The following is a 25,329-nucleotide window of genomic DNA, read 5'->3' on the forward strand; positions in this document are numbered from 1 at the left end:
AGCTCCAGACAAAATGGAGGCTCTAAGGAGAGAGAGAGACCTTTGCTTATAGGCCTGTTTGGGATTATCTTTTCTTTCTAAGATGCTGAGCCTGTGCTGGACAGCACAATATCTTGCCTGAAATTGTTTGCATGCATCTTTGAAGTTTTTGTCCTGTTCTGAAGAAAGTTGTGTGAGTAAAGTTTTAAAATAATATCTGATGGGTCTCAACAATGTTTCATTCCAAAAGGAGTCAGCTTTTATGCATCCAGTCACTTCAAGCTGCACAATATCAATATCTGCAATACTCTAGTACTACTTTTTGTGCTTGACGGCTGAGCTGCGGGACTGAACATGCATTCCAGGCCTCAGTCCTCCTGGCCATTAGTGGGGATTAGAAACACGCACACACAAGCAAACCTCTTCATAAGCAAACCTTTCCCCTCGTTCTCAGGAGGGAATACACAGCCAAAGAATCCCATCTCTAACCTTCAGAAGCATAGTTCATTGTGTTTGAAAACAGAGGGAGAGGAGGGTCTCAAGCCTGTGATGCAGGGAGGACGGCTTCAGCTCCTCAGGCAATCTGCACAAGCTCAAAGGAGCTACTTCCTTATGCTCCTCCTCAGTGTCGCAGGTGGAATCCAAAACTAGTCCAATAATCCAAGCCAAAAACAAAATCCCAGGCCGCTCTCACCTTCACAGCGTGGCTCATCCTTCACAGCCTGGAAACCCACGGGGCACTGGCACTTGAAGGATCCCAGGGTGTTCACACAGGAACCGTAGGTGCAGAGAGACCCATTCTCACATTCATTGATATCTGCATGGAAAGAAGCAAATCAGCCCACCTCTGCGGTGTTTCTGACTCGCTCAGCCTTCTCCCAGCCTTCCAGATGTTGTGGGACTACAACTCCCATCAGCCCAGTGTTCTTAGGTATGAAGGAAGTTGTAGTCCAACAATACCTGGGAGTGCCAATGATTCCCCATCTCTGACCTAGTCAAGATTGGAAGGAAGTCCTTTCCTGGACAGGAACATTGCTTTTATGACATTTTTTATCCCACCCACCCTGTAGCCAAGGGAAGCATACATGATTCCCCTGCTTCTCCCTCCACCTTATTCTCGCAACAGCCCTGTGAAGTTGTCTAGGCTGAGAAATAGTGACTGGCCCAAGGTTACAAACTGAGTTTCATGGCTGACAAGAGGTTCGAACTAGAGGTCTATGTTATGAACCACCCTGTGATCCCTCTCCCCTCCTGTGGTTTCTAGCAGCTGGTATTCAAAAGCACTACTGCCTCTGACTGTGGCAAGAATAGCTGTTGTGGTTATTAGCTGGTGAAATCCTTGAATTTATCCAATCCTCTTTTAAAGCCATCCAAGCTGTTGGCCATCCCTGTCTCCGGTGGAAGTGAGTTCCACAGTCTGCGTGAAGACGGACTTTTTTAAACTGTCCTGAATCTCCCAATATTCTGCTTCATTAGACATCTATGAGAATTCCTGGGCTATTCAAAAATGGTGCTCTGTGAACAGATCATTAGGGTGGGACCCAAGATTTGTGGCACTAAATCTGCTTGGGTGACCATCTTGGCCTCCCCCTTGTCATTGGCTGTGCTGCTGTGACATCACAGAAACCAGCCTGTACAGGTTCCCTCCCACCAGGAAGCTCCATGCACCAGGGAGGTGTGGGGAATTACCAAGACAGCTGTGGGAATCGGGTGCAGGGACAAATCCGTCGTCACAGATGCAGAGGAAGGAGCCGTCAACATTCTTACACCGGCCGTGTTTACAGAGCGTGCTCTCGGCGCATTCATTCACATCTGCAGGGAGAGTAACCCAGGGAGCTTCACTCCTTGTGCCCTGAGCAACGGAAGGAGAGCTCTGCTGGAGGGCTTTGTGAGGACGGAATGGTGCTTCTTTAGTCTGATTATTTATGTCTTTTATACACCACCTTTCTTCAGAAGACCAAAAGTGCCGGGGACTGTGCTGAGGAGGGCTGCACTGAGGAGGAATGGTGGGAACCTACCCCTGCTCCTGATCAGGATCCTGAATCTTCCCAGGAGCAGTGGGACAGTATAGATTTGGAACAGTGGTTTGCAGAGGGACATAGTTCAGAAGACAGAAGTTGTGAAGTACTGGGTGGTGAAGAGCTAGGAGAAGAAGAACTGGGAGAGAGAGAGTTAACAGACTCCCTTTAGCTGAAAGGTGTCCATCCGCTCAGGGCAAGGTCAAGGAGAGCAGATAAGGTGGCAGCACAGAAAGCACAGTGGTTGTGAGATCAGGTTGCAAGATGCGGTAGTGATGTGAGTGACTAGTGGGGAAGTGGGTGGGATTGTTAATTGGGAGCACCTTCATTCCTAGGAATGGATTCTTGGTTCTCTCGCTGTGATCATTAAAATCTCTAACTGGTAAGAGACTCCTTTCGCTTTGTTCTGCTTATCTACTGCCGAAGAGGGGAGAAAGCCGAGTCCCTGAAGCCTGATAAAAAGGCAGTTTACAGCACAAATGTCACTTCACAGTATCTAGGGCTGAACCACAGATCGTCCAAAACTGGTTTCAAGCCCGTATCACATGGCTGTCAACTTTTCCCGGTTTTTAAGGGAAACTCCCTTATTCCAAATAGGATTCCTCGCAAGAAAAGGGAAAAGTTGACAGCTATGCCATATCATGATATCGGTTTCGTAACTTCTGTCCTGGTGTGTGTGTGTGTGTGTGTGTGTGTGTGCTATGCAAAAATCACAATGCAGGAAATAAAAAGGAAGCCAGCCCATGCCTCTACATAGCTCCATCCTTATTTCAGACATTGTGATATATCGGTATATTGGGATGTTTAGCTGGTGATATATTGCCCAGATATCGCCCCACCCTAATATCTATCCAACGTAATAAAATCTAAATGATTATACGCATGCAATTATAATACTATGAACTACATGATAAAATATACAGATTCCCATCATGGCAACAGCATCAAAAATAAAGCAAGGTTTCCAAACCAGGGCTGGCCTGCCCATGATAAAAAGAGGCTGAGCCCAGCAAAGCCTTAAGGCAGGGCTTGCTTCTTACCTCCACACACACCATTTCGACCCCGGAAGCCTGGCGGGCAGGGGCTGCATTTGTAGCTGCCGGGACGGTTTTCACACTTCCCGTCAGGGCAAGTTCCAGGGTCAAGGCACTCATCAATATCTGGAAAGGAAACGGGGTTTATTTGTTTGTTTGTGGATTTTTATTTTTTAACTTATCAGTGTAGCCCAAATAACAAAACAGAGGTTCATGAGACAAACCCATAAAAACTCAACCCAACCAAACCCAGGTTGGCACGAGAAGTCACGTTAACAAACAGAAACAATAAAGCTGATTATCTTAGATGCTTGCCACAAGATGCTGTACAGACAGGTAAGTCGAGAGTAGCATCACCATAAGAAAGGAAAGAGCGAGAAGTGTGACGCAGATGACTTACAAGAGATGCAGAATAAACCCCTAGCTGAAACCATTTGAGAAACAAGGAGTACCAAGGCTGCATCTACACAGCTATGAAAAAATGCAGCTTTGAAAATGATTTTTTACAAACCGTTTTATAGCTCAACATGGAAAATTTCATTCGGTTCTGATTCCAGCTCTACAGCACCATCTGGTGCCACAGTGTTACAACACATTTATAACTTTCTTTTTTACTAATGAAGCTGAGTTCCAATAATAAAAAGCTGTATATTAAGTCAAGGAAAAATTTCAACCAGTTAGATGTTACTTATCCCAAATTTATTGAGAGGCTTGTGGAAGAGGCAAATGTAAAGTTTTTGTTTTTGTTTTGTTCCGTAAAATTCCTCCAAAATGAGAGACAAAGGAGGTAGCCTTTGTTCTTCCTTTCAGAAAACAAAGGTAACAGGCAAGTTTTTGGGGTAATGCAATTTTCCATGTTAGTCCACCATAATGAGGTGGGAACGATGGTTGTAATCAAAAACAAGATTGCAAGGAAAGAAGGGACACCAGAGGGAAACTGGAAGCAGTGAGAAGCAATTAAGAGGGCAAAATAATATAATAATAATTTATTATTTATACGCCACACATCTGGCTGGGTTTCCCCAGCCACTCTGGGCAGCTCCCAACAGAACACCAATAACAATAATAAAAAAGTGACAACATCAAACATTAAAAACTTCCCTAAACAGATGTCTTCTAAAAGTCAGATAGCTGTTTATTTCCTTGGTATGTAAAGGGAGGGCGTTCCACAGGGCGGGCGCCACTACCGAGAAGGCCCTCTGCCTGGTTCAACAAAGTGAACCCAGGCCTATGCTTTGGCTCTAAATTGCCTTGCAACCAAGACACTGTCTACACCAGTCCCACCAAATGGAAACCTACAGAAAGACTTAAATAATTCCACGGAAGTCAGCCTCCTCAGCCTTCCCACCCCTCTCTAAGGCTCCTCTTCTCCAGGGTCCTGCTCTTCTCATTTCTCTGTGTGTGCTCAGAGACCAGAGGGGAGGGAGCTGGTCCCAGCAGGAGGAGGAGACTCCCTGGACTCTTGCACAGCCTACCTCATCTGCTCTCTGCCACAGCATTTTCCTGTTCACTAAACCCTGTTGCCCCTTCAGCTTCTGACTCCTCCCAGTCTGCTACCTCTGACCTCTCCTCAGTGTCCCACCACCAGTCCCCTGTCTCTGAGCCATTTTCCCCAGGGTGTTTGCTGGGTGGGGGACAGACAGACTGTCGGTGCCTCCCACAATTCGTCTGCATGCAACCAGTAGATGACAGTTACGCTATCATACCCCCCCCCATTTTATTTCCCAGGACTAAACACTGAATCAAAACGCAACCTTATTTCTGCAGTGCTTGCCACCCCTACCCTCCACTCATAACCCCACCAATTGTACCTTCACAGAGGAGCTGGCGGGAGGGCTTGAGCCGGTAGCCTGCATGGCACTCGCACTTGTAGTGTCCCGGGAAATTGATGCAGGATCCTCCATCCCCACAGACTTTGGGCTTGGCACATTCATCAATATCTAGAAAGGGGGAAGTGGGGGGGGTGCCATGAGTGGGGCAGAGGGCGGGCCCTGGAACCTCTCACCATCCCCAGGACCCACAAGTGTCTCACCCACGCAGGACCGCACTCCCTTGTGGACCTTCAGCTGGTAGCCACGGTTGCAGTGGCAGTTGTAGGAGCCGCCAGTGTTCATGCAAACACCCTTCCCGCTGCCGCCGCAAGGATCCAGCTCACACTCATTCACATCTGGGGAGAAGAGAGTGGGGGGGGAGAGAGGAAGGTGGAGGAAAGGCAATTGAGTGGTGCAGGGTTTTCTCAAGCTGCAAACTTGTTGGGGAGTGGGAAAAGGGATGCGCGTGCATTTGAGGAAAAATGCCCCTTACCTACACAATACCTGTGCTGGGGATGCCTGCGGTATCCTTGGTAACAATGGCAGGTGTAGCCAGGGCTTGCAGGGATGCACTCGCCGTGGCCGCAAATATTGCGTCTCAGTTTACAAATGTCCGTCTCTACAGGGTGCGGGGAGAGAGATATGGGAAAACAAATATGCTTTAAAAGATGGGAGGCCCTTATCATATCACCATCACTATGTTCCTGTTACTTATACTCTCTACATTAACTCCCTACACGTGGCTTACATTAAAAGAGGCCTAAGAGGGGGGTAGTGGCTGGACCAGACCAAAGGTCAGCATCTTGTTTTCCGCAGTGGCCAACCAGATGCTTCAGTGGGAAACACCCCCCTACTGAACTGTCACCTCACTGAATCTGGTGGGAGGGCCTTCTCGGTAGTGGCACCCACCCTGTGGAACGCCCTCCCACCAGATGTCAAAGAGAAGAACTACTACCAGACTTTTAGAAGACATCTGAAGGCAGCCCTGTTTAGGGAAGCTTTTAATGTTTAACAGACCATTGTATTTTAATACTTTGTTGGAAGCTGCCCAGAGTGGCTGGGGAAACCCAGCCAGATGCGTGAGGTATAAATAATAATAATAATAATAATAATAATAATAATAATAATAATAGTTGTTGTTGTTGTTGTTGTTGCTGTTATTTTAAAAAGGTAAAGGACCCCTGGATGGTTAAGTCCTGTCAATTGCGACTATGGGGATGTGGTACTCATTTTGCTTTCAGGCCGAGGGAGCCAGCGTTTGTCCACAGACAGCTTTCTGGGTCATGTGGCCAGCAGGACTAAATTGCTTCTCGTGCAATGGGACACCGTGACAGAAGCCAGAGTTCACGGAAAAGCTGTTTACCTTCCCATCACAGTGATACCTATCTATCTACTTGTGCTGCTATGCTTTCAAACTGCTAGGTTGGCAGGAGCTGGAACAGAACAATGGGAGCTCAGTTTGTGGAATCGAACTGCCGACCTTCCGATCGGCAAGCTCAAGAGGCTCAGTGGTTCAGACCACAGCGCCACCTGCGTCTACCCACCGGTTGCTGGAAAAGACAGGTGGGGACAGTGGGTGTTGCACTCCAGCCCTGCTTACAGGTTTCCCCTGAGAACCTAGTTGGCCCCTGAAAGAGCAGGATGCTGGGCTCACATCCAGCCCATTCTTATCTTCTTCTGCCGAGCTCACCTGTCACCTGTGTGGGGGGCATGTCAAATTCGCTGACGTTCTTGTCCTCTTCGGGATATTTCACCACGACGGCGGTCGTAGGCTTGGCGATCACGGCTGTGAGCCGAAAGAGAGAAACGGTTGTAGGCTACGAACATGGCACTGCCTGGGCAGCAGTGCCTCTGAGCACAGGATGGAGGGTGGGGGGAGAGTTTTGCAGAGAGACTTCTCACACACCAGGGCCCCAGGCCAATGAAATTCCTGCTCACACTCACCAGGGTAACGGGGACCGAAGGTGGGGGTGTTGGCGAAGAAGACAAGCTGCTGCTCCGAGGTTGTCACATAGCTGGGCAACTGGAAATGGTTTTTTGGGGGGTGGAGGGTCAAGTGATGAAAGAAAGGGACAACATTACAGGCCAAGGCAGATTTGTATGTGGCTAGCCCCGTGGTCACATAGGAAGCGGCTGTGGATGAGGCTGGCCTGCTTACCCATCTAACCCAGTATTGTCTGCACTGACTGGCAGCAGCTTGCCAAGGGCAGACCTTAGCAATATATTGCTCTGTGCGAGGCCAACATTTTATACCCTCCCCCCAGCCCTCACTTAAGGTGGGCTTTGGGAAGGAGGCACAAGGCTCTGGCAGGGTCCTAGAACCCTCCTGCCTCTTTCCCAAAGCCTGGTAAATGCTTGCCCAGCTTTGGAAAGGAAACAGGAGGAGTCTAGGAACCCTGTCAAAGCCCTTACACCTCCTTCCTGAAGCCAGGCAAGTGCTTACTGGGTTTTGGGAAGGTGCTCTCCTTGGCTGCTCGCCCAGTGCAGCCGCCCTGCTCGTGCTGCCCTAAACCTGCCTCTGTTCCCACCCCCTCAACCTGATCCTTTTTTGTTGCAGGTATCTTTGGGGATTGAACCTGGGACCTTCTGCATACCCAGCAGGTACTCTAGCCACTGAGCTACACTCCCTCCTCACCCCACTCTTTCCCTACTTTGCAGGAGGGATTCCGTCACAGGACTAGAACTTTAGGTTTGTGCAACTGAAGTGCTCTGGTGCAACAAACCCACTTTGTTTTTTTAAAAAAAGGAGTTTCTGCAGTTAGGGGAATGAAAGAAGAAACGCACAGGGAAATGTGGGATAAACGGTAGACTTACAAGGTGTATAACAGGGGTAGGAAACAATTTTGGCTGGGGGGCCAGATCTTTCTATCTCCCCTCCCCACAAGGCAAATATTGGCAGGTGGACAGGACAAGCCACCTGCCAATCACATGGCATCATTATGATGTCACACAATTGATGGGTGGGATGTCCCATCACAGGTGGGAAGAGGTGTGTGCAGCCAAACTGAGTAAGATTTACTTCTCTCTCTCTCTCTCTCTCCCTCCATCAGCTGATGTGTCAGGGAGTTAAATCCTGCTGCTGCTTTGGCTGCAAGCGTCTGATCCCTACTGGGAACACCTGCACAGCCAAAGCAGAATCGAACCTCGCCCTCCTGCCCATCAGCTGTTTTCAAGAGCAATGCTCACTGATAGGCAGGTGGGAGTGGTTTAGAAAAAGTGGTGGTATGGGCCAAATTCGGCCTGCAGGCTGGAGGATCCCCACACCTCTGGCGCTTCACCTCCATATAAACAAATAAGGCTGAATGCTCAGTTGTTGTACACTCTGCGAACAAATCGGCTCAAATGTTCAGTAAAGAGCAGGCGCCGGGTATCTTCCACGTACACTCTGTGCTAGCCAATTGGAAGGAATGCTCGATAAACAGTTCATCTGGAACCCACCATGACTAGCACAAATAATGTGGCTTGAAAGCCACATTAAATATAAAAATGGGGCCCAATCCAGTGGGCAGTTCCCCTGAGTAAGCCCCACTGAAATCAGCAATTCCATTCTTGCCCGGCTTCCCATTGCTTGCACAGAAAAAACGTCTGTTGTGTACTAATTACAATGCCCAGATGGCAGGGTCAGCCTGCTTGCCACTTATTTTTAATGTCATTTGAAAATTGACACCAGAAAAGGCCATTGTCACCAGGATGGTTTTGTCCCAGATTCAACACCTCAATACTTTCTAGGTTGCTGAAAGTACTAGGATTCCACTCCCAGAAGGGTCATAGAATCATAGAATTGTAGAGTCATCACAAGAGTCACCTAGTCAATCTTCCCCAGCAATGCAGGGATCTTTTTGCCCAGCGTGGAGCTCGAACCCACAACCCTGTGATGCTCTACTGACTGAGGGTCACATCTGAATAAGTGACAAGTTTGGCATTAGGCTGCCTTTAGAGAACCAGCATGGTGCAGCAGTTAAGAGTGACAGACTAGGGCTTGTGGGAGACCAGGGTCGACCACCTTGAGCTCCTCAGAGAGAGAGTGGCCTTATTGTTGTAATAATAAATCATATAATTTTAAAAAATCACAGCCAGTTAACTTCTTTTCCACCTCATCTTACTAGAGATCGCCACCAACTCCTTCACGGTGCAGCAATGCAGCTGACACTTACCATAGCTGGAGTTATGACTGCAAGATACAAATAAAGGAAGAAATAGGTTAGAGGTTTTAAAGAAAGTTCAGACAGACAGACAGACAGACCCCACTGCAGCTGCACTGACATGGAGGCAGAAATGGGTAGAGTTTAATGCAGCCCTCCTCCATCACCACCCCTTCTCCCAGGAAATATCACACACGCAAACACACACATTCTAGACCAGGTATCCCCAACCTAGTGCCCTCCAGATGTTATTAGACTCCAACCTCCCATCGGCCCAGCTAGCATGGCCAATCATTGAGGGTGGGGTGGTGACACCCCTTCTCCTATTTCCTTCATCTTCATTGTGAGATGAGAAGAGTGACAGCTCCCACTTTTACTATGGAAGAAGTCCAGCATTACATTATATAGAAACCCAGGGAACTGTGGTTTGCCCTAACCAAAGTCATTTAACAAGTCAGGACCTGAAGTCAGGGTTTGATCCTGCTTAGTTTTAACTGGCTTTTGTTAAAACAGGGTGGGTAGTCCCTCCAGATGTTACTGGACTCCATAAGCCCAAGCCAGCAAGGCCAATGGTTTGGGCTGATGGGAATTATAGTCCACCAACATCTGGAGGGCACCAGCTTGGGGAAGCCTGCACTAGGCAATGGGGGAGTAAAAATGGGGATCACAGCCTCTGTAATAAACACATACCCGGTACTTCATTCAACTTTATAGCCCACCAACCATCCAAAATTTAAGAAGCAGATGTTTCATTCCATACTATGAGGGGGAAAGAACTCAAATATGCAAGTGGAAGAAATCCACTTGCCCCACAACTTCAGGAAGCTTTCAGCTTGCCTGCCCACCCATTTGGGAACTGACCTTCTGGCTCCTGCGAGTCGCTGCCCACAGGTGGGTGGGTGGGCGGCTCCACGGGTGGTTGTTGCTGCAGGTCTGTGTTGCCATCTGGGTGGATCTGGAGTGTGAAATCGCTCTCGCCTTGGATCGTCAGAGTCTGGTGTGAGGTAAGGATATGGTAGCCTTTTCCTGCAGGGCAGATCTCTCTGAAAGAAGCTGTCCAGGTGGAAAAAGAGAGACAGAAAATTGATCACACAAACAGTGGCATGACCCTACAATTGGCAGGTGAGGCCTTGTCGGTGGCACCACTGCCGAGGGCTGCCTAGTTGGCGCTGGCCTGTGACAGGGCCTTTTCAGTCGTGGCTCCCTAGTTGTGGAATACCCTTCCTAGTGATGTACACCTGTCCCCATCATTATTAACTATCAGAATAAATTTGAAGACATTTCTGTTTGCACTGAATGTACTTATGGAGAATCAATAAAAACATATTAAAAGATAAGTAAATAAAACATTAAAAAACAGACTGAACAGTACAATAGCATGTCTTTGGTGTTTTCCAAATGCCCAGGGAAAACAAAAATGATTCTGTACAAACAGGGGTGGGGAACGTCTGGTCCAGGTGTGGCAGAACGCAGGAGGAAATGGGGGAGAGGGAAAAGACCTCTTCTATTTACCGGTTCCGTCAGCTGGGCAGCGCTCACAACGCCCCCCCCAGGCCTTGCCCACGCTACAGCAGCAGGTCTGGCGGGTGAGCTTGGTGGGCAGCGGGTGCTGGCAATGGTGCTCAGGGCTCACCAGTCGGAAGCACAAACTCTTCTCCCCAGCCTTCTCCGCTATCGTCGTCCCCCACAAAGAGAAGGAGAAAGAGAGAGAGAGAGAGAGAGAGAGGGGGGGGGGTTAGGGGGTCACAAGAGAAAACAAGGACAACGATTAAGAGACCCAGTTTCAAAAACCCACTGGCCTGGTAAACTCACTCAACGACTGTATGCTAGTTCCTCTCTTTCAGCCTAGCCTACCTCACAGGGTTGTTGTGTGGCTAAAAATGGAAAAGGGGGATATTCTTGGTCAGTCTCTTTCTCTCCATCTAACTTACCTCACAGGAGCGTTATGGGGTTAAAAGGTAACGGGGGAAATCTTGGCCACCTCTTCCTCTCAGCCTAACCTACATCACAGGGCTGTTGTGTTGCTGCAATGGAAGGTGGGATTCTTGGCCTGTCTCTTTCTTTCGGCCTAGCCTACCTCACAGGGTTGTTTTGTGGATAAAACAGGACTTGGAGGGGGTGAAAGCCTAGTATGCTGCCCCAAACTCCCTGGGCCAAAGCACAGGATTAAAAATATGATGCATAAAATAAAAACACAAAATAAACCTCAAATTCTCCACAGAAAGCCTGGCCACTAAATCCCACTACAAGGTATAGAGTCAGCAGAATGACAGAAGCACCCACATGATACATTTAAAGAACATGGCTGCCCCAAAGAATCCTAGGAACTGTCATCCCCCCCCCCACAGAGCTAAACTACAGTTCCCAGGATTCTTAGGGGGAAGCAATGTGCTTTATCAGTATGGTGTCAACCACAGCAGCTGAGGAGTCTCCTCTATAATAGACAAAAAGACAGTTTGGTGTCCGCAGCACTGCCATTGTCACAAGTCCCTGTACCAAGGAATGGGTGAAGCATTCCATCACTTCCTTCTCATAGCAAACTCAGGTGACGAGTGCCAATAAAAAAACGAGGCCAGTTCACTGAGAAACTACAGGGAGGTATCAGCGTGTTCAAAGGAAACTGGAGGTTTGCAGAAGTACAAAATATAAAAGTGGGTGGAAAGACTTAAGAGGGGGCAGAAAGCCCAAGCAGAAACCCAAAGAGGATTGAGCATGCTCACTGGCCTCCAGGAGCCAGAAAATCTTGTGTGAGGAAAGCGAAACTGGAGGGTAGCCAGTTATGTGTTCCCCATGAGCTGTAGAATATGTCTGGCTGGAACCCTGATCAGGAAGACTCTTACTAGGACAAGCAATTGATGACGATAAAGAAAATAGCAACAGCATTGGCAGAAAAAACTCTGATCATGCGCAGAGTGCAGAGTTGAGCCATGGTGCTGAAAGACCCACAAGTACCTGCCCTGACTCAGACTAATTCCTTTATCTGCACCAGCCCCTGAATCCTGCACTTCCATGGTCCCAGCTACCAGTACTTTAATATGGTGGCTGTCAGTATTGAAATTTGCTTATCGTCAGCTGTGAGCCAGGCAATGCGCAGAAAGGACTTAAGACCCATGTGATAGGGATTATATTCTTGGGGGGGGAGGGATCAGGGAGAGGCTGGGTTAGTTAGATACGAGAGATCTTCCCACCTCCCCAGCCAAGATACGTACGCACACAATGGGTCCGCGAAGGCCCCAGGACATGTCCTGGCTTGCATGCGCAGCGGAAGCTCCCTTGGGTGTTCAAGCATTCGCCCCCCTGGCAGACTCCTTGCATGGCACACTCGTTAATGTCTGTGGGAGGAAGAGACACAGGGCAGTTGCAGTGGTGGGGGCAGGTGGGGGAAACACAGAGCAATCTCCAAAGCTGCCTTTTGTCTCCGTTCTTGGGAACAAGCGAACATACACTCTTCGGGTGAATGCCCTTGCCTCTTGGTGCATTCATTTCAATGGGCTTGTGCGGGAGAACCTCCCAATGGACCGGGCTCTGTGTTCCATTGGTGAAAGAGAAGGCACTTTGTAGGTTTATCCCAGAGTATTGGGGCTATTATGCTCCATTTACAGATGATTGAGTCAAGGCTGGCATAAAATCTTCACTGTTTTGAGTCGAACCTGTCAGTCTGCATTTCTTAGCGCAGAAAGTATTGGTCTGATGTGTAGAGATCTTTCCTACTCTTAATTTATTCAAGGGGGTTCTGGAAGTTTCTGGAAGCTTCTCTGTGTGAAAGAAGCTTCATGATGTTTGGGTTATTCCTTCAGAGAAGCTAAGTAAAGGTAAAGGTACCCCTGCCCGTACGGGCCAGTCTTGACAGACTCTGGGGTTGTGCGCCCATCTCACTTAAGAGGCCAGGGGCCAGCGCTGTCCGGAGACACTTCCGGGTCACATGGCCAGTGTGACATCGCTGCTCTGGCGAGCCAGAGCTGCACACGGAAACGCCGTTTACCTTCCCGCTGGTAAGCGGTCCCTATTTATCTACTTGCACCGGGAGGTGCTTTCGAACTGCTAGGTTGGCAGGCGCTGGGACCGAGCAGCGGGAGCGCACCCCGCCGCAGGGATTCAAACCGCCGACCTTTCGATCAGCAAGTCCTAGGCGCTGAGGCTTTAACCCACAGCGCCACCTGGTCCCTACCAGAGAAGCTAAGTACAGCTGGCTTAAACTGGTTCTCTTATCTCGTCTGTCATGCTGACTATATAAGTAAGGCCAGAAGGTGCCTGAGTTTCACTTTCTCTTCCTATCTCTCTTCTTCCTGCTATGGTGTTCTGTACATAGTATGCTAAGTGTTAAGTTTTAGACTTGTTATAACTATTGTAAGTTTTAAGTTATGTCTGCTGCAACTGGATTTCTTCTGGACGGTGCCAATCCTGAATGTATTGGATTTGTGACCATTATGCTCATTTGCCTTCCAGCTCTGCTGGAAGAAGTACAATTGCCTCTGATCTATTTTTTGGAAACTTTGCATTGTGTTTTAAGTTTTTTCCTCCCCCTGGACGACAGAACCATGGCCCAAGCTTTCGGCTGGATCGGTCAACCTTGGTCCACATTCACATCATATATTTAAAGCACTACGATACCACTTTAAACAGCCATGGCTTCCCCCAAAGAATTCTGGGAGCTGTAGTTTGTTAAGGGTGTGGAGAGTGGTTAAAGGTAAAGGTAAAGGACCATTAGGTCCAGTCGTGACCGACTCTGGGGTTGCGGCGCTCATCTCGCTTTATTGGCCGAGGGAGCTGGCGTACTGCTTCCAGGTCATGTGGCCAGCATGACTAAGCTCCTTCTGGTGAACCAGAGCAGTGCACAGAAACGCCGTTTACCTTCCCGCCGGAGCGGTACCTATTTATCTACTTGCACTTTGACGTGCTCTCAAACTGCTAGGTTGGCAGGAGCAGGGACTGAGCAACGGGAGCTCACCCCGTCATGGGGATCCGAACCGCCAACCTTCTGATCGACAAGTCCTAGGCTCTGTGGTTTAACCCACAGCACCACCCGCGTCCCCAGGAGAGTGGTTAGGAGGTCCCTATTCCTAGAGTTCCCTGGGAAGAGGGATTGATTGTTAAACCACGTTGGGAACTGTAGTTCTGTGGGAGGGGAATAGGAACCTCCTAACAACTCTTAACACCCTTAACAAACTACAGTTCCCATGATTCTTTGGGGGGGAGCCTTTGAGTGGTACCATGGTGTTTTCAATGTGTGGTGTGAATGTGGCCTAATACTAGATCACAATTCTCAAAAGCAAAGAGGACCCCCCCCAGTGGTACATTCCATCTCTCAGTCTCTACCCCAATTTTATACCTTGGCAATGGCTGCTGTTCAGTCGCTTGTATCCCTGCGGGCAGTCACTCCCCAGCGTTTTCTGCACTCCCAAGTCTGAAAGAGGAAAAATGCATGCATTTAATGAACATCACACATATGTACAGCAGCTCCCATCCTCGAGTGATGGGGGATTGCCAAAGGCAGCCTATGATCTCAAAGCAACAGGACTGATTCTGATATTCTGAAATATTTATTTATAGATATTTTATGCCAAACACCAGGGAGCAGGCAAACAACCAGGCAGTTGGGGTCAGAGAATAATGGAATAACAGAGTTGGCGGGTACCCCAGGGGTCATCTAGTCCAACCCTCTGCAATCCAGGAATCCCTGACAGATGGCCACCCAACCTCTGCTTAGAAACCTCCAATGAAGGAGAGTCCATGATCTCCCGAGGGAGTCTGTTCCACTGTTGAACAGCTCTTTTCTATTTAATAGGAACCAATAAATAAATAAACAAATAAACAAACAAACAAACAAATGCCCTTCAGAAGGCCAATTCTAAGCACATTTAATCTCATGGGGAGAGCAGCAAACAGTGAAGTCCTATACATTACTCAGAACTCAATGGGGCTTGCTCCCAGGGGAAAATGTACACGACGGCAGCCAGTCTCTGCAGAATTCCATAAGGCTATCGCAACCACAATGCATCTTTAAAGTAACCCCACTTCAGTACAGGCTCCCAAAAGAAAGCATCAAAATCCTGCAGGGGTCAAAACATGAGCAATACAAATAGTCCCGGTCTGCCTGGCCTGAATGCTTGAAATGGCAATAAGAACTCCTAGAAAGCTGCCTTCTATTGACTCAGAGAACTCTGGTCCCTCTCACTCTGAACCGCCCACACTGATTGACAGTGGCTGCCCAGGGTTTCAGACAGAAGTCTCTGCTAGGCATACTGGGAGATGCCCTCAGGGACTGAACCCGAGACCTTCTGCAAGCAAAGCAGGTGTTCTGCCACCAAGCTACAACCCTTCCCCATTTGCTTCTGTGCCAACGACGGCATGGTGCATAATCCGAGAAGACCAGCGAAACGTCCCCTTCCTTGCCATTTTGGACACCATCTTTTAAACATTAGCCTTGCAGGGAGGGGCGCCGAGTTGTGGTTGCCAAGGGGGCAGTTGCCAAGCCAGCCAGCCAGCTGCAGGAAAGTGAAGCGGAGGGGCCTGCATACTGCCTTGGGGCTGGAAGGGAAGAGGGAGGGCCCACAGCCTGAGCACATTCCAGGCCTCGTCCAACACAAACAGATCCGGCCCCTTGCGCGGCTGATTTCATGAAGCTAGAAAATCCATTCAGGCAGGGTCTAGGAGGGGGAGAGCTTGGCTCCCCCAAACCAGTGCCAGCCACCCTCCTGTCCTTGCAAGCAAGACACTAGACATGCAGGGCAAAACCTCTCTCATCGTCCCTCCCCAGCCATCCCTTGTCAGTTGTGAAAATGCAACCGAAAGCTCTCTTTAAACAAAAACCTCAGCTTCCCTCACAGTGTGTTTATGTATTTAAACTGCAAGACAGGCAGAAATGCAGCAGGTGCAGCTTCTTCCTGGCTGGCAGATGCAGGAATGAGAAACTCTTCTCCTGTTTTATAGGGGACACAAGAAGCTGCCTTTTACAGCTTTTTTGTCCATCATGCCCACTACGGTCGGCTCTGTCTGGCAACACCTCAGAAAAAAAACAGTGTCGGAGATTGTGGCGGAAAGCTTAGGCATGCAAAGGAGATTTTTGACCACTGAGCTACAGCCCCTTCTCTGGAACACCATCTCAGACAGCCAACTTCCATCCAGCACTGTCTCCTTGGACAGGCAGCAGTTCTCCAGGGTCTCAGTCACAGAAGAGTTTTCCTGCTACCTGATCTATTTTTTAAATGGGATTCGAATGTGGGACCTTCTGCATTCAAAGCACATATTCCGCTCCTAATATTGAGAGTGCTGGTATGCAAAGCATGCAGAGCATGGCTTGTGAATTTGGCTAGACTAACCTGTTGCAATTAAATGCAGAGAGATGCTTGTAGGGTAAGAAAATAACAGCGTTGTTTACGATAGGCGGGAATACATCATTTGGATAGAAAGTTTTCTAGTTCTAACTAATCTAGAGAAGGCAAAGGCAGCCATGGTTGCTCCTTTGCTTTACAGAGGATAGATTCAAGGGGATTAATCTCAGGGTCCTGGATTTGAGCCCCACATTAGGTGAAAGATTCCTGCATTGCAGGGGGTTGGACTAAATGACCCTCGTGGTCCCTTCCAACAAGTCTGTGATTCTGTGTGATTCGCATTTTGAGGCGCATTTTGAGAGTGGTGAGAGGAAGGAGAAGCTGCGAACAGGATGCAACCTAAAACGACAGGTGCTCAAGGCTGTGCACACAGCTGTCCCCAACCCCATTTTATCCTCACAAGGGTCCTATGTGGTAGGTAAGGCTGAGAAACAGTAACTAGGCCCAGATCACCCAGCAAGCTTCACAGCTTTGTGGATATGGAAACCCTTGTCTCCAAGGCAGCGGTGGAGCAAGCCGATCAGGCGCCTGGGGCGGTGCGCATGCCCTGTGCCCAGGGGTGCGGCCAGCTGCCCATGGGGCAGGGCCAGCCGGGGCAGGATGCTCCGTGGGGCCTCCTAGGAGTCTGCCTGCCTCCTTCCACTCAGCCACCCTACAGCTGAGGGGGAGGCGGTGGGCGGACCGTTTGGGGCAGCGCAGAGCCTGTGGGCGCCCAAACCACTACGTCATTCCCAGGAGAGACGTATGGCTCGGGCGCACTGCAGGCCCCGCGGTGAGTGCCGCCTGCCATTTTGTCACACACACACCCAGTGGTGACACCTAGGGCAGCCTGCCCCCCCCCCCGCCCCCTTCCTCCGACCCCTGCTCTCGGGTCACTTTCCAACACTCTTAATCATCCACCTGTTCCCTGCAAAGTTTCTAGGTTAGAGGGAAGAGGTGCAGAACTTGAAAGTGGGGGGCAAAAGAGACTTACATTGCAAGTGGGGGCACTTGTGGCATTTATTCTGCCCCCAGGAGGTGCCGATGCTGCCGCAGCAATCTTCTTGCTTGGTGAGGCCCGGGAGAGGGTTGCTTCCACACTGAACAGGACAGGCAAAGGTTGAAATATAAGATATCATGAACTCCACCTAGAAATCTCATGCACACCCACATCACTCAGGGGCCATCCATTCTGTGGTTTGATGTGGACAGTAAGCTTCTTGTACCTCCCTTGGTTCTCCATTGTTTGCACGGTGCTGTCTTCCAAAACACTACCTCTCCACACTTTCCCTTCTCTCAGTCCAGATTTTATTATACCCTCTCCTTTTTTGAGAGTATCCCTCGGATGAGAAAATCTGGACTGAGGGAAAGGAAAGTGTTTGGAAGAAGTGAATTGTAGGAGGAGAATGTCACATGGGCAATGCAGAGTTTAGTGGAGATACAGGAAGCTTGCTATTGGCATGAAACCACAGTGCGGAGAAGCCCATAAACCTTTCTCCCCCCAGCCTCCACACTATGCGTGGAACACCTGCTACAACTAAAGGACGGGCTGGTTTTATTCCTGCATTTTTAAGTGCCTAGATCTCATGGACCATTGGAACGCCTGCGGCTGGTTTTCTCAAGCTAAGCAGCTGCAGCCGTGTGTTTGAGATATTAGTTTAATTCATTGTTTTGTATGTTCCTTCACACATCCAGGGGTGTCCCAAAGCTATTTGCAGGAATAAAAACACAAATAAGAAATGCATTTAAAATTGACATATATAAATTTTGTTAATGTTCATCCAAATGTGCCCCCAAACCCAGTTTGTGCAACTATTGCTTCTGCAACATGGAAAAATAAAATAAAATGCCATGCTGTGGTTAACTAAACTACAGCCTGCCTTGAACTCTAGTCTCCAGCCAGCCAGCCAGTTGGGGGTACCCATCCTCTCTTATTTGTCCTTAACGTCTGATACTCAGGTATGGAGCTTTTGTATGTGGAAGCTCCATCCAGCTATTGCAAACATCCCTTCTGCATCTAATTCTTTGCTAAAGCCATCTGAGGTCAAAAGTTCTATGGACTGTGAACAACTGGCTGGTTTGCAAGCAACAGCCTGTGATCCGCTGGAAAGTTTCAGAACCATTGATACTATCTCTACTTGGCTCTAGACTCAAATTATTATTTTTTCAGACAGTAGAAATAAGGGATTTTTTTTTATCAGGGCTGGATTATCAAACCAGCTAAGGTGGTCCTGGCTTAAGACCCAATGGTTTTCATATTTTGGGGCTGGTTCTAATGATGATGCTTGAGCTGGAGAAAAATACTTCTATTTTTCCTCACCCAGCACATTAGAAGAGGAAGACAGCAGTTATTAAAATATGTATGTGCTTTGATTTGTAGAACAAACAAAAAAAATTCTGGCCAAGACCCTCTGGGTCCATCCTCCCCCCACCCCCCCAAGTTGGCCCATCCAAGGAATCAAGTTTGAGAACGTCTGGTCTGGGCTGATGGGCAACCATCACATTCTGTGGCAAAGCAAATCTCATTAGAGAATTATATGCGGATTTAAAATCACCTCCTTTTGTCCGCTGAAACATCCTGCTGATTAGTTTTAAGGAATGGTATCCAGATTTAAGTGCTCGTGAGGTAAAAAAATCTCCTCTCCCTTCATATCCTTGCAAAATTAACTGTGTCTCTCTGCTTGGGTGCCATTCCTATGCATCAGAATTGTCAGAAGACCACTCCACTCACCGACTGTTTAGGCATCGTTTCCTGAAAGCACCGTCCGAGGGGCTTCTGGGTGGGGGGCCTGGTATAAGCGGGCTTGGGAGCAGGGTGCTGGATCAGGTGTTGCTGGCTGCCTGGCCCACTTCCCTCCGAGCTGAGGCTGTCGATCCGGTGGACTTGCACTGAGGCGTCTGGGGGGTGATGTACCCGGACATTGACCAGCGGCTGGTGCACCTGAACTAGAGGGCAAAAAGGTGAGCTACCTGGCCATTCCCTCTGACCTGCAAGCACTCCCTGAGAAATCTCAAAAATGTTGGGCAGTCTGGCATGTACGGAGGCAAGTGGCCAAAGGCTCTTGTGTTTGCGTAATGCAGGTATGGGGAACTTTTGGCCCTCGAGTCATTGCTGAACTACGACTCCCATCATCCCCGGCCTTGTCTGTCAGCTTCCTCCTCTTTAGTCTCCTTAGAACTCAGCAGAAGGAAGGAGACAAAAAGTGAAATGATTTGCCTACACCTGTCGTTGGCTCTGGCGCCACCTACTGTTTGCCTCCATGCCTCCCACCCTACCAATCCCAAAATGCACCAGTCACCACTAGCAGAGGGGGCATGGCCTCCTCTGCGATTAGTATGGAAACACAGACATCTAGCAGGCTAGTAAAAATATTGCGTGGCTTTTCTGTGTTTATTTTATTAGTGACTTTTCTGGGTTTATTTACTAGGCTGCAAGAAAGGCAGCTGCTGGAAGCAGTTGCCATTTTGGTAGCTCCTAGGTCACATATGGGAGGCGGGTGGTGCTGTGGTCTAAACCACTGAGCCTAGGGCTTGCCAATCGGAAGGTAGGCGGTTCAAATCCCCGCAACGGGATGAGCTCCTGTTGCTCAGTCCCAGCTCCTGCCAACCTAGCAGTTCGAAAGCACATCAAAGGGCAAGTAGATAAATAGGTACCGCTCTGGCGGAAAGGTAAACAGTGTTTCCATGCGCTGCTCTGGTTTCGCCAGAAGCGGCTTAGTCATGCTGGCCACATGACCTGGAAAAACTCTGCGGACAAACACCAGCTCCCTCAGCCTGTAAAGTGAGATGAGCCCCGCAACCCCAGAGTCGTCTGCGACTGGACTTAACTGTCAGGGTTCCTTTACCTTTTTAGGTCACATATATATTAACATGGTGACCCCAGCAAATTCCTCAGAATTGTGGTCTTTTTCTGAAAAGAACAGTAATGGAGCTTAAGCCTCTTTGGAAATTCCGTCAGCTGATCTCACAGACGTCTCCTTTAGCCACAAGTGTTGTAGGAGCTGGATGTGGTCATTCTTAACATGGTCAGAGTCACCCCTTTTCTGTCATTTGCTTATCTAACACCTTACCAGTTCCAGTTGCTGGGCAAGAGGTAAACAGGACTGAGTCACAGAGCCTGCCGCCACCTAGACAGAAGTGCTTCTGAGCACGTGCAGAGTGCTTCTGTCTCTTAGCTATGAACAGTAGAATTTAGAGGAAGGGCTGTGCGGTGCTGGGGTGGATCGCATGACAGGGCTGAGTCTCAGCAACTTGCCACTGAGAAGTTAAGCACCAATGCCAGGGGACTTTAAAAAAGCACTCTGCACATGCTCAGGAATCTTATTTCACACACAAGTTCCCACAGTTGGGTTCAAATTAAGTCTCTGTGGTCTCCTAACCTAACTACCTGCAATTCTCCCATGGTGGCCAGTGCCCTTCTCAAAGCAAAATCCATCCCTACCCACACATAAATGCCCCTTCTCAGGTACCTTCGGATGAATGTTGTCCAGGGCCCAGAGGCACCATGAAGGTGGAGTGGCTGATAGTGCCTTTCGAGCCGGGCCCAGAGGCCGTGTCCCCATGGCCGTCCGAGATGAGCTGGACTGCGTAAATGGCGTGCTTGCTGGAGCCCGTCTCCATGGCAAGGCCCTCACCGGGCAGTCGGGCCTGCTGGCTCTGGCTCTGGCGGCCGGCCGGCACTTGGCAGAATCGCCCTGTGAACTCCGGAGGGCACAAGCAATGGTTCCCAGATGTACACTGCCCACCATTCATGCAGGGCAGTGGGCAAACCACTGCCAGGGAGTGGGGGGGGGAGAGAGAAACAGAGAGGGGAAGCATTAACTTGAGATGCATCAAACCCTGTGATAATTCAAACAGTGCTTAATATGGGTGAGGTACTTCCTCACTTTGCATGTTTAAATCTCTCTGACTATGGTTCAGGCAAACTGTAAAATCTCCAACTTCAGATCCTTCTATTTTCCAGGACAGTCCTGGATTTACAGAAGCCATCCCGGTTTCCGGGTAGTTAGGTTAGGAGACCGCAGAGGCTTAATTTGATCCTAGAATATCCCGCTTTTCCTTAGGACGTCCCTATTTTCATCGGATAAATGTTGGAGGGTATGGAGTTATGTGACCGCTGCCCCCCCCCCCCGAAGCAAAGAGATAACTATACAACCTTTAGAAGACATCTGAAGGCAGCCCTGTATAGGGAAGTTTTTAAAATGTTTAATTATGTTTTTATATTATATATTTTTCCATGAATAAGATGCCCCCATGTATAAGACGACCCCTATTTTATGAGCCCCAAATTAAGAAATAAATACCTGCAACATTCTTTGTATAAGAAGACCCCCAATTTTAAACTTAAAAAATTTGGGGGGAAATATAGTCTTATACACGGAAAAATACAATATGTTGGAAGCTGCCCAGAATAGCTGGGGCAACCCAGTCCAATTGGTGAGGTACAAATAATAATAAAAATCATCGGATAAATGTTGGAAGGTACACTCTACTCTGGAGGGTGTGTGTTTATGCATGTGTACAGCTTTATGTTGCACAAGTGCCTGTCGGGAACTTACCGTATTTTTTGCTCTATAAGACTCACTTTTTCCCTCCTAAAAAGTACAGAAAGGGGAAATGTGTGAGCGTCTTATGGAGCGAATGCAGGCTGCACAGCTATCCCAGAAGCCAGAACAGCAAGAGGGATTGCTGCTTTCACTGCACAGCGATCCCTCTTGCTGTTCTGGCTTCTGAGATTCAGAATATTTTTTTCCTTGTTTTCCTCCTCCAAAATCTAGGTGCGTCTTGTGGTCTGGTGCGTCTTATAGAGCGAAAAATACGGTAATTTTTAAAAACATGTCTGCCACTTCTTCATCGAATGAGTCCCCAGCTCCCAGGGTGCCCCCTTTCCCAGAAAACAAACCTTTGGACAAAGAGCCGGGAGAAAGACATTTCTAGCTACCAGGATTGAGAGAACAACATTTCAGCCTCTTTGAATTCCGAGTGCTGAGTCAGCAGCCGGGAAGCTGGCAAACATGCCCTCTCCAATGCACACACACTCATCCCCAGACAACAGTCAGCAGCTGCAGGCTGGTCCTGCCCAAACGCCACCCTCCATTCACAAAAACAAATAAAAGAGCAGGGCATGGTGCCCAGCTACGGAAGGGCCAACCCAGCAGGGAAAGATCGGAGAGGGACGGTTTTTTATCCCCCTTGGGGAGGGTGTGTGGAAATTCCTTGGCTGCCTTAAGTCCAACCTGTCACACACTGTGGCCTAAAGTTGGCCTCCTGCAGATATCACTTTGCCAGGAAGTATGTTCTGTACAATGTAGGAACTGGGGCTTTAATGTGGTGGTACATGCCCTTTGGACCTTCTTCCTATAACATATAAGTCAGGCAGATAAGAATATGGGTGGGTAAGGCCCATCTATTACAGTGGTACCTCGGGTTAAGTACTTAATTCGTTCTGGAGGTCCGTACTTAACCTGAAACTGTTCTTAACCTGAAGCACCACTTTAGCTAATGGGGCCTCCCGCTGCTGCCGCGCCGCCAGACCACGATTTCTGTTCTCATCCTGAAGCAAAGTTCTTAACCTGAAGCACTATTTCTGGGTTAGCGGAGTCTGTAACCTGAAGCATATGTAACCCGAGGTACCACTGTACAGCATCCGGATCTCACAGCGGCCAGACAGACAGCCCTCAAGCAGGAGCTAAGCAGGACCGTAATCTCCCTATTGATGAGTCTGTACCCTCCGACATTCCTCAGATTAAAATGGAGACAATTCTCACTCTCCCACCAACTGACTCTCCTCAACCTCCCCGTTTTGGGTCCCCCTACCCCACCCCACAGAGCATTTCCTATCCACCGCAATGCTAACAGGACACAGCACACACAAACCCCACTGTCCTAAGAAAACAACCACCCTTAATTCCTATTTTGGATCATTCCATATCAAGTGATCCATTGTTATTTTTTTACCTTGCGTCATTCAATTATCTTAACATGTTGTACACTGGTTGAATAATCAAAACTAAGTTAAAATCTTAAAATCTTAAAATGTAAAGGGGCCATACCATCATCGCAAGAGGTATTGAAATTTTGGGAGGTTGGATAGTTACAATGGAGTGGTCTTGGGGGTGGGGTGCACATATTTATTTATTTATTATTATTAGTTTGTTTAAAGCAAACAAACATAGCATACTTTCTGCCATGCTACAGCTTTAACACATTTGTGTTTGTATTATTAACATTAAAGTGGTCAAATTTAATTAAAAATATACGAACAAACAAACAAAAGGTGTGCAAGTCAGCAACTGGTATTCTGAGGCATACCACTCTAATATCTCTGCTATCACCACTTCTGGCTACTAGTGTCGTCTCCACAGAAAGAGGCAATGGTGGTTCTGAAGACCAGTTGCTGGAAGCCACAGGAGGAGTGTGCTGTTGTTGAGCTCAGGTCCTGTTTTCAGGCTTCCCACAAGCATCTTGTGGTCCAATTCTGTGAGTCTATGCCCTGGTTAGCCACTGTAAGAACAGGATGCTACATTATTGGCCACTGGACTGATCTAGCAAGATGATGATGGTGATGATGATTACCCCACCCATCTGGCTGGGTTTCCCCAACCACTTTGGGCGGCTTACAGCATATCTAAAAATATAATAACCCTGTGGCCCTCCAGATGTTGTTGGACTCCAACCCCCATCACCCCCAGGCAGCATAGCCAAGAATTCAGGGACTGTGGGGGCACAAGCCACAAGGAAGTTCTCAAAATAGGGGGGGAAACCTGGGCTGGAGAAGCCCCAAAGGGGAAAACAGGACAGGTTGGGATATATAAACATGAGTAACTCCTTGACTCAGAAGCTGGATTGTCTGCTGAATGTCTACAACAATACAATAGCATCCCATAAAATCAGGAGAAGCCGCATATGTGTGCAATTTACAAAGTGTGGGCCTAGAGTCAAACCTGGGAATTCTGACATTTCTTCTGAAGTTCTGGAAACAGCCACAAAGCCAGTATTGTGTAAAATGGGGAGAGGAGGGAGTCTGAACACACCCCAGATTAGGCAAACCCAGACTTTCAGGAAGTTTCATATCAAATATCAAAACTCTTTTCACTGGAAAATGAAAGGAGCTGCCTTGTGAGTCATTGGTCTATTGAGCTTGGTATTTCAAGCACTGACTGGCAAAAATTCCCCAGGGTTATAGACGGGGCACATTCCCAGTCTTACCTGGTGATGCCAGAGATCAAACCTGCGACCCTTTCACAGGTACAGTGCTACCTCGGGTTACATACGCTTCAGGTTACATACACTTCAGATTACAAACTCTGCTAACCCATAAATAGTACCTTGGGTTAAGAACTTTGCTTCAGGATGAGAACAGAAATCATGCGGCCGCCACGTGGCAGCAGCAGGAGGCCCCATTAGCTAAAGTGGTGCTTCAGGTTAAGAACAGTTTCAGGTTAAGAACAGACCTCCAGAACGAATTAAGTACATAACCAGAGGTACCACTGTACTGTGGTCAAGTCAGGTGTTACCCATCTTACATTTCTGCATATTTCCTACACAAATAAAAACTTTACACTCATTTCAGGTGAAATTGAGTGTGTGTGTGTGTAGACACACACCCACACCTATAATGCAGCTTTCCCCCGCCTGGTTACCTGTGTTGGCCCCATCAAACATAGCTACAAACACACAGCAATTGCTGAAAATGAACTAAAATGGCTTTTTCTTTTTTTCACAACCTGACCTTCCAAACATTATTTAGTTAAGCAGCAACCTTAACAGGGAATGCCATATAAAACACAAACTGGACAAACAAAATAAAAATGCTTCCCACAGCTAACTGAATCTAAATTTTTGACACCTCCCATTAGTCCTAAAGAGAGAGAAGAACTTTTTCCTTTCTATACTCAGATGTTAGGAACATTGGAAGCTCCCTTACAAAGAATCAGGCTGCCAGTCCATCTACCTACCACTCGGTTGCAGCAGCTTCTAAGAAATGAGGGGTGTTGGAGCTTAGTGGTGGTGTAGTGGTCAGAGCCCTGAGAGAC

General features: G+C 48.3%; 1 protein-coding gene across 1 annotated transcript in view; it reads right to left on the reverse strand.

Annotated features, from left to right (window-relative positions):
* LTBP3 (latent transforming growth factor beta binding protein 3) overlaps positions 1-25,329 on the reverse strand; it is a 41,437-nt gene that overhangs the window by 10,990 nt on the left and 5,118 nt on the right. Inside the window, exons 2-17 of the mRNA XM_081892218.1 lie at positions 20,764-21,066; positions 19,026-19,240; positions 17,289-17,394; positions 14,314-14,388; positions 12,194-12,316; positions 10,497-10,655; positions 9,846-10,037; positions 8,997-9,013; positions 6,787-6,865; positions 6,533-6,628; positions 5,336-5,461; positions 5,064-5,198; positions 4,843-4,971; positions 3,038-3,157; positions 1,669-1,791; positions 674-796 (exon numbers count right to left, since the gene is read on the reverse strand). Coding sequence (XP_081748344.1) covers positions 674-796; positions 1,669-1,791; positions 3,038-3,157; positions 4,843-4,971; positions 5,064-5,198; positions 5,336-5,461; positions 6,533-6,628; positions 6,787-6,865; positions 8,997-9,013; positions 9,846-10,037; positions 10,497-10,655; positions 12,194-12,316; positions 14,314-14,388; positions 17,289-17,394; positions 19,026-19,240; positions 20,764-21,066 — 2,121 coding nt within the window. The remainder of the gene's footprint in view (positions 1-673; positions 797-1,668; positions 1,792-3,037; positions 3,158-4,842; positions 4,972-5,063; positions 5,199-5,335; positions 5,462-6,532; positions 6,629-6,786; positions 6,866-8,996; positions 9,014-9,845; positions 10,038-10,496; positions 10,656-12,193; positions 12,317-14,313; positions 14,389-17,288; positions 17,395-19,025; positions 19,241-20,763; positions 21,067-25,329) is intronic.

Source organism: Podarcis melisellensis, assembly GCF_964234715.1.
Source record: "Podarcis melisellensis genome assembly, chromosome: 16".
NCBI classification, from domain to species: domain Eukaryota; kingdom Metazoa; phylum Chordata; class Lepidosauria; order Squamata; family Lacertidae; genus Podarcis; species Podarcis melisellensis.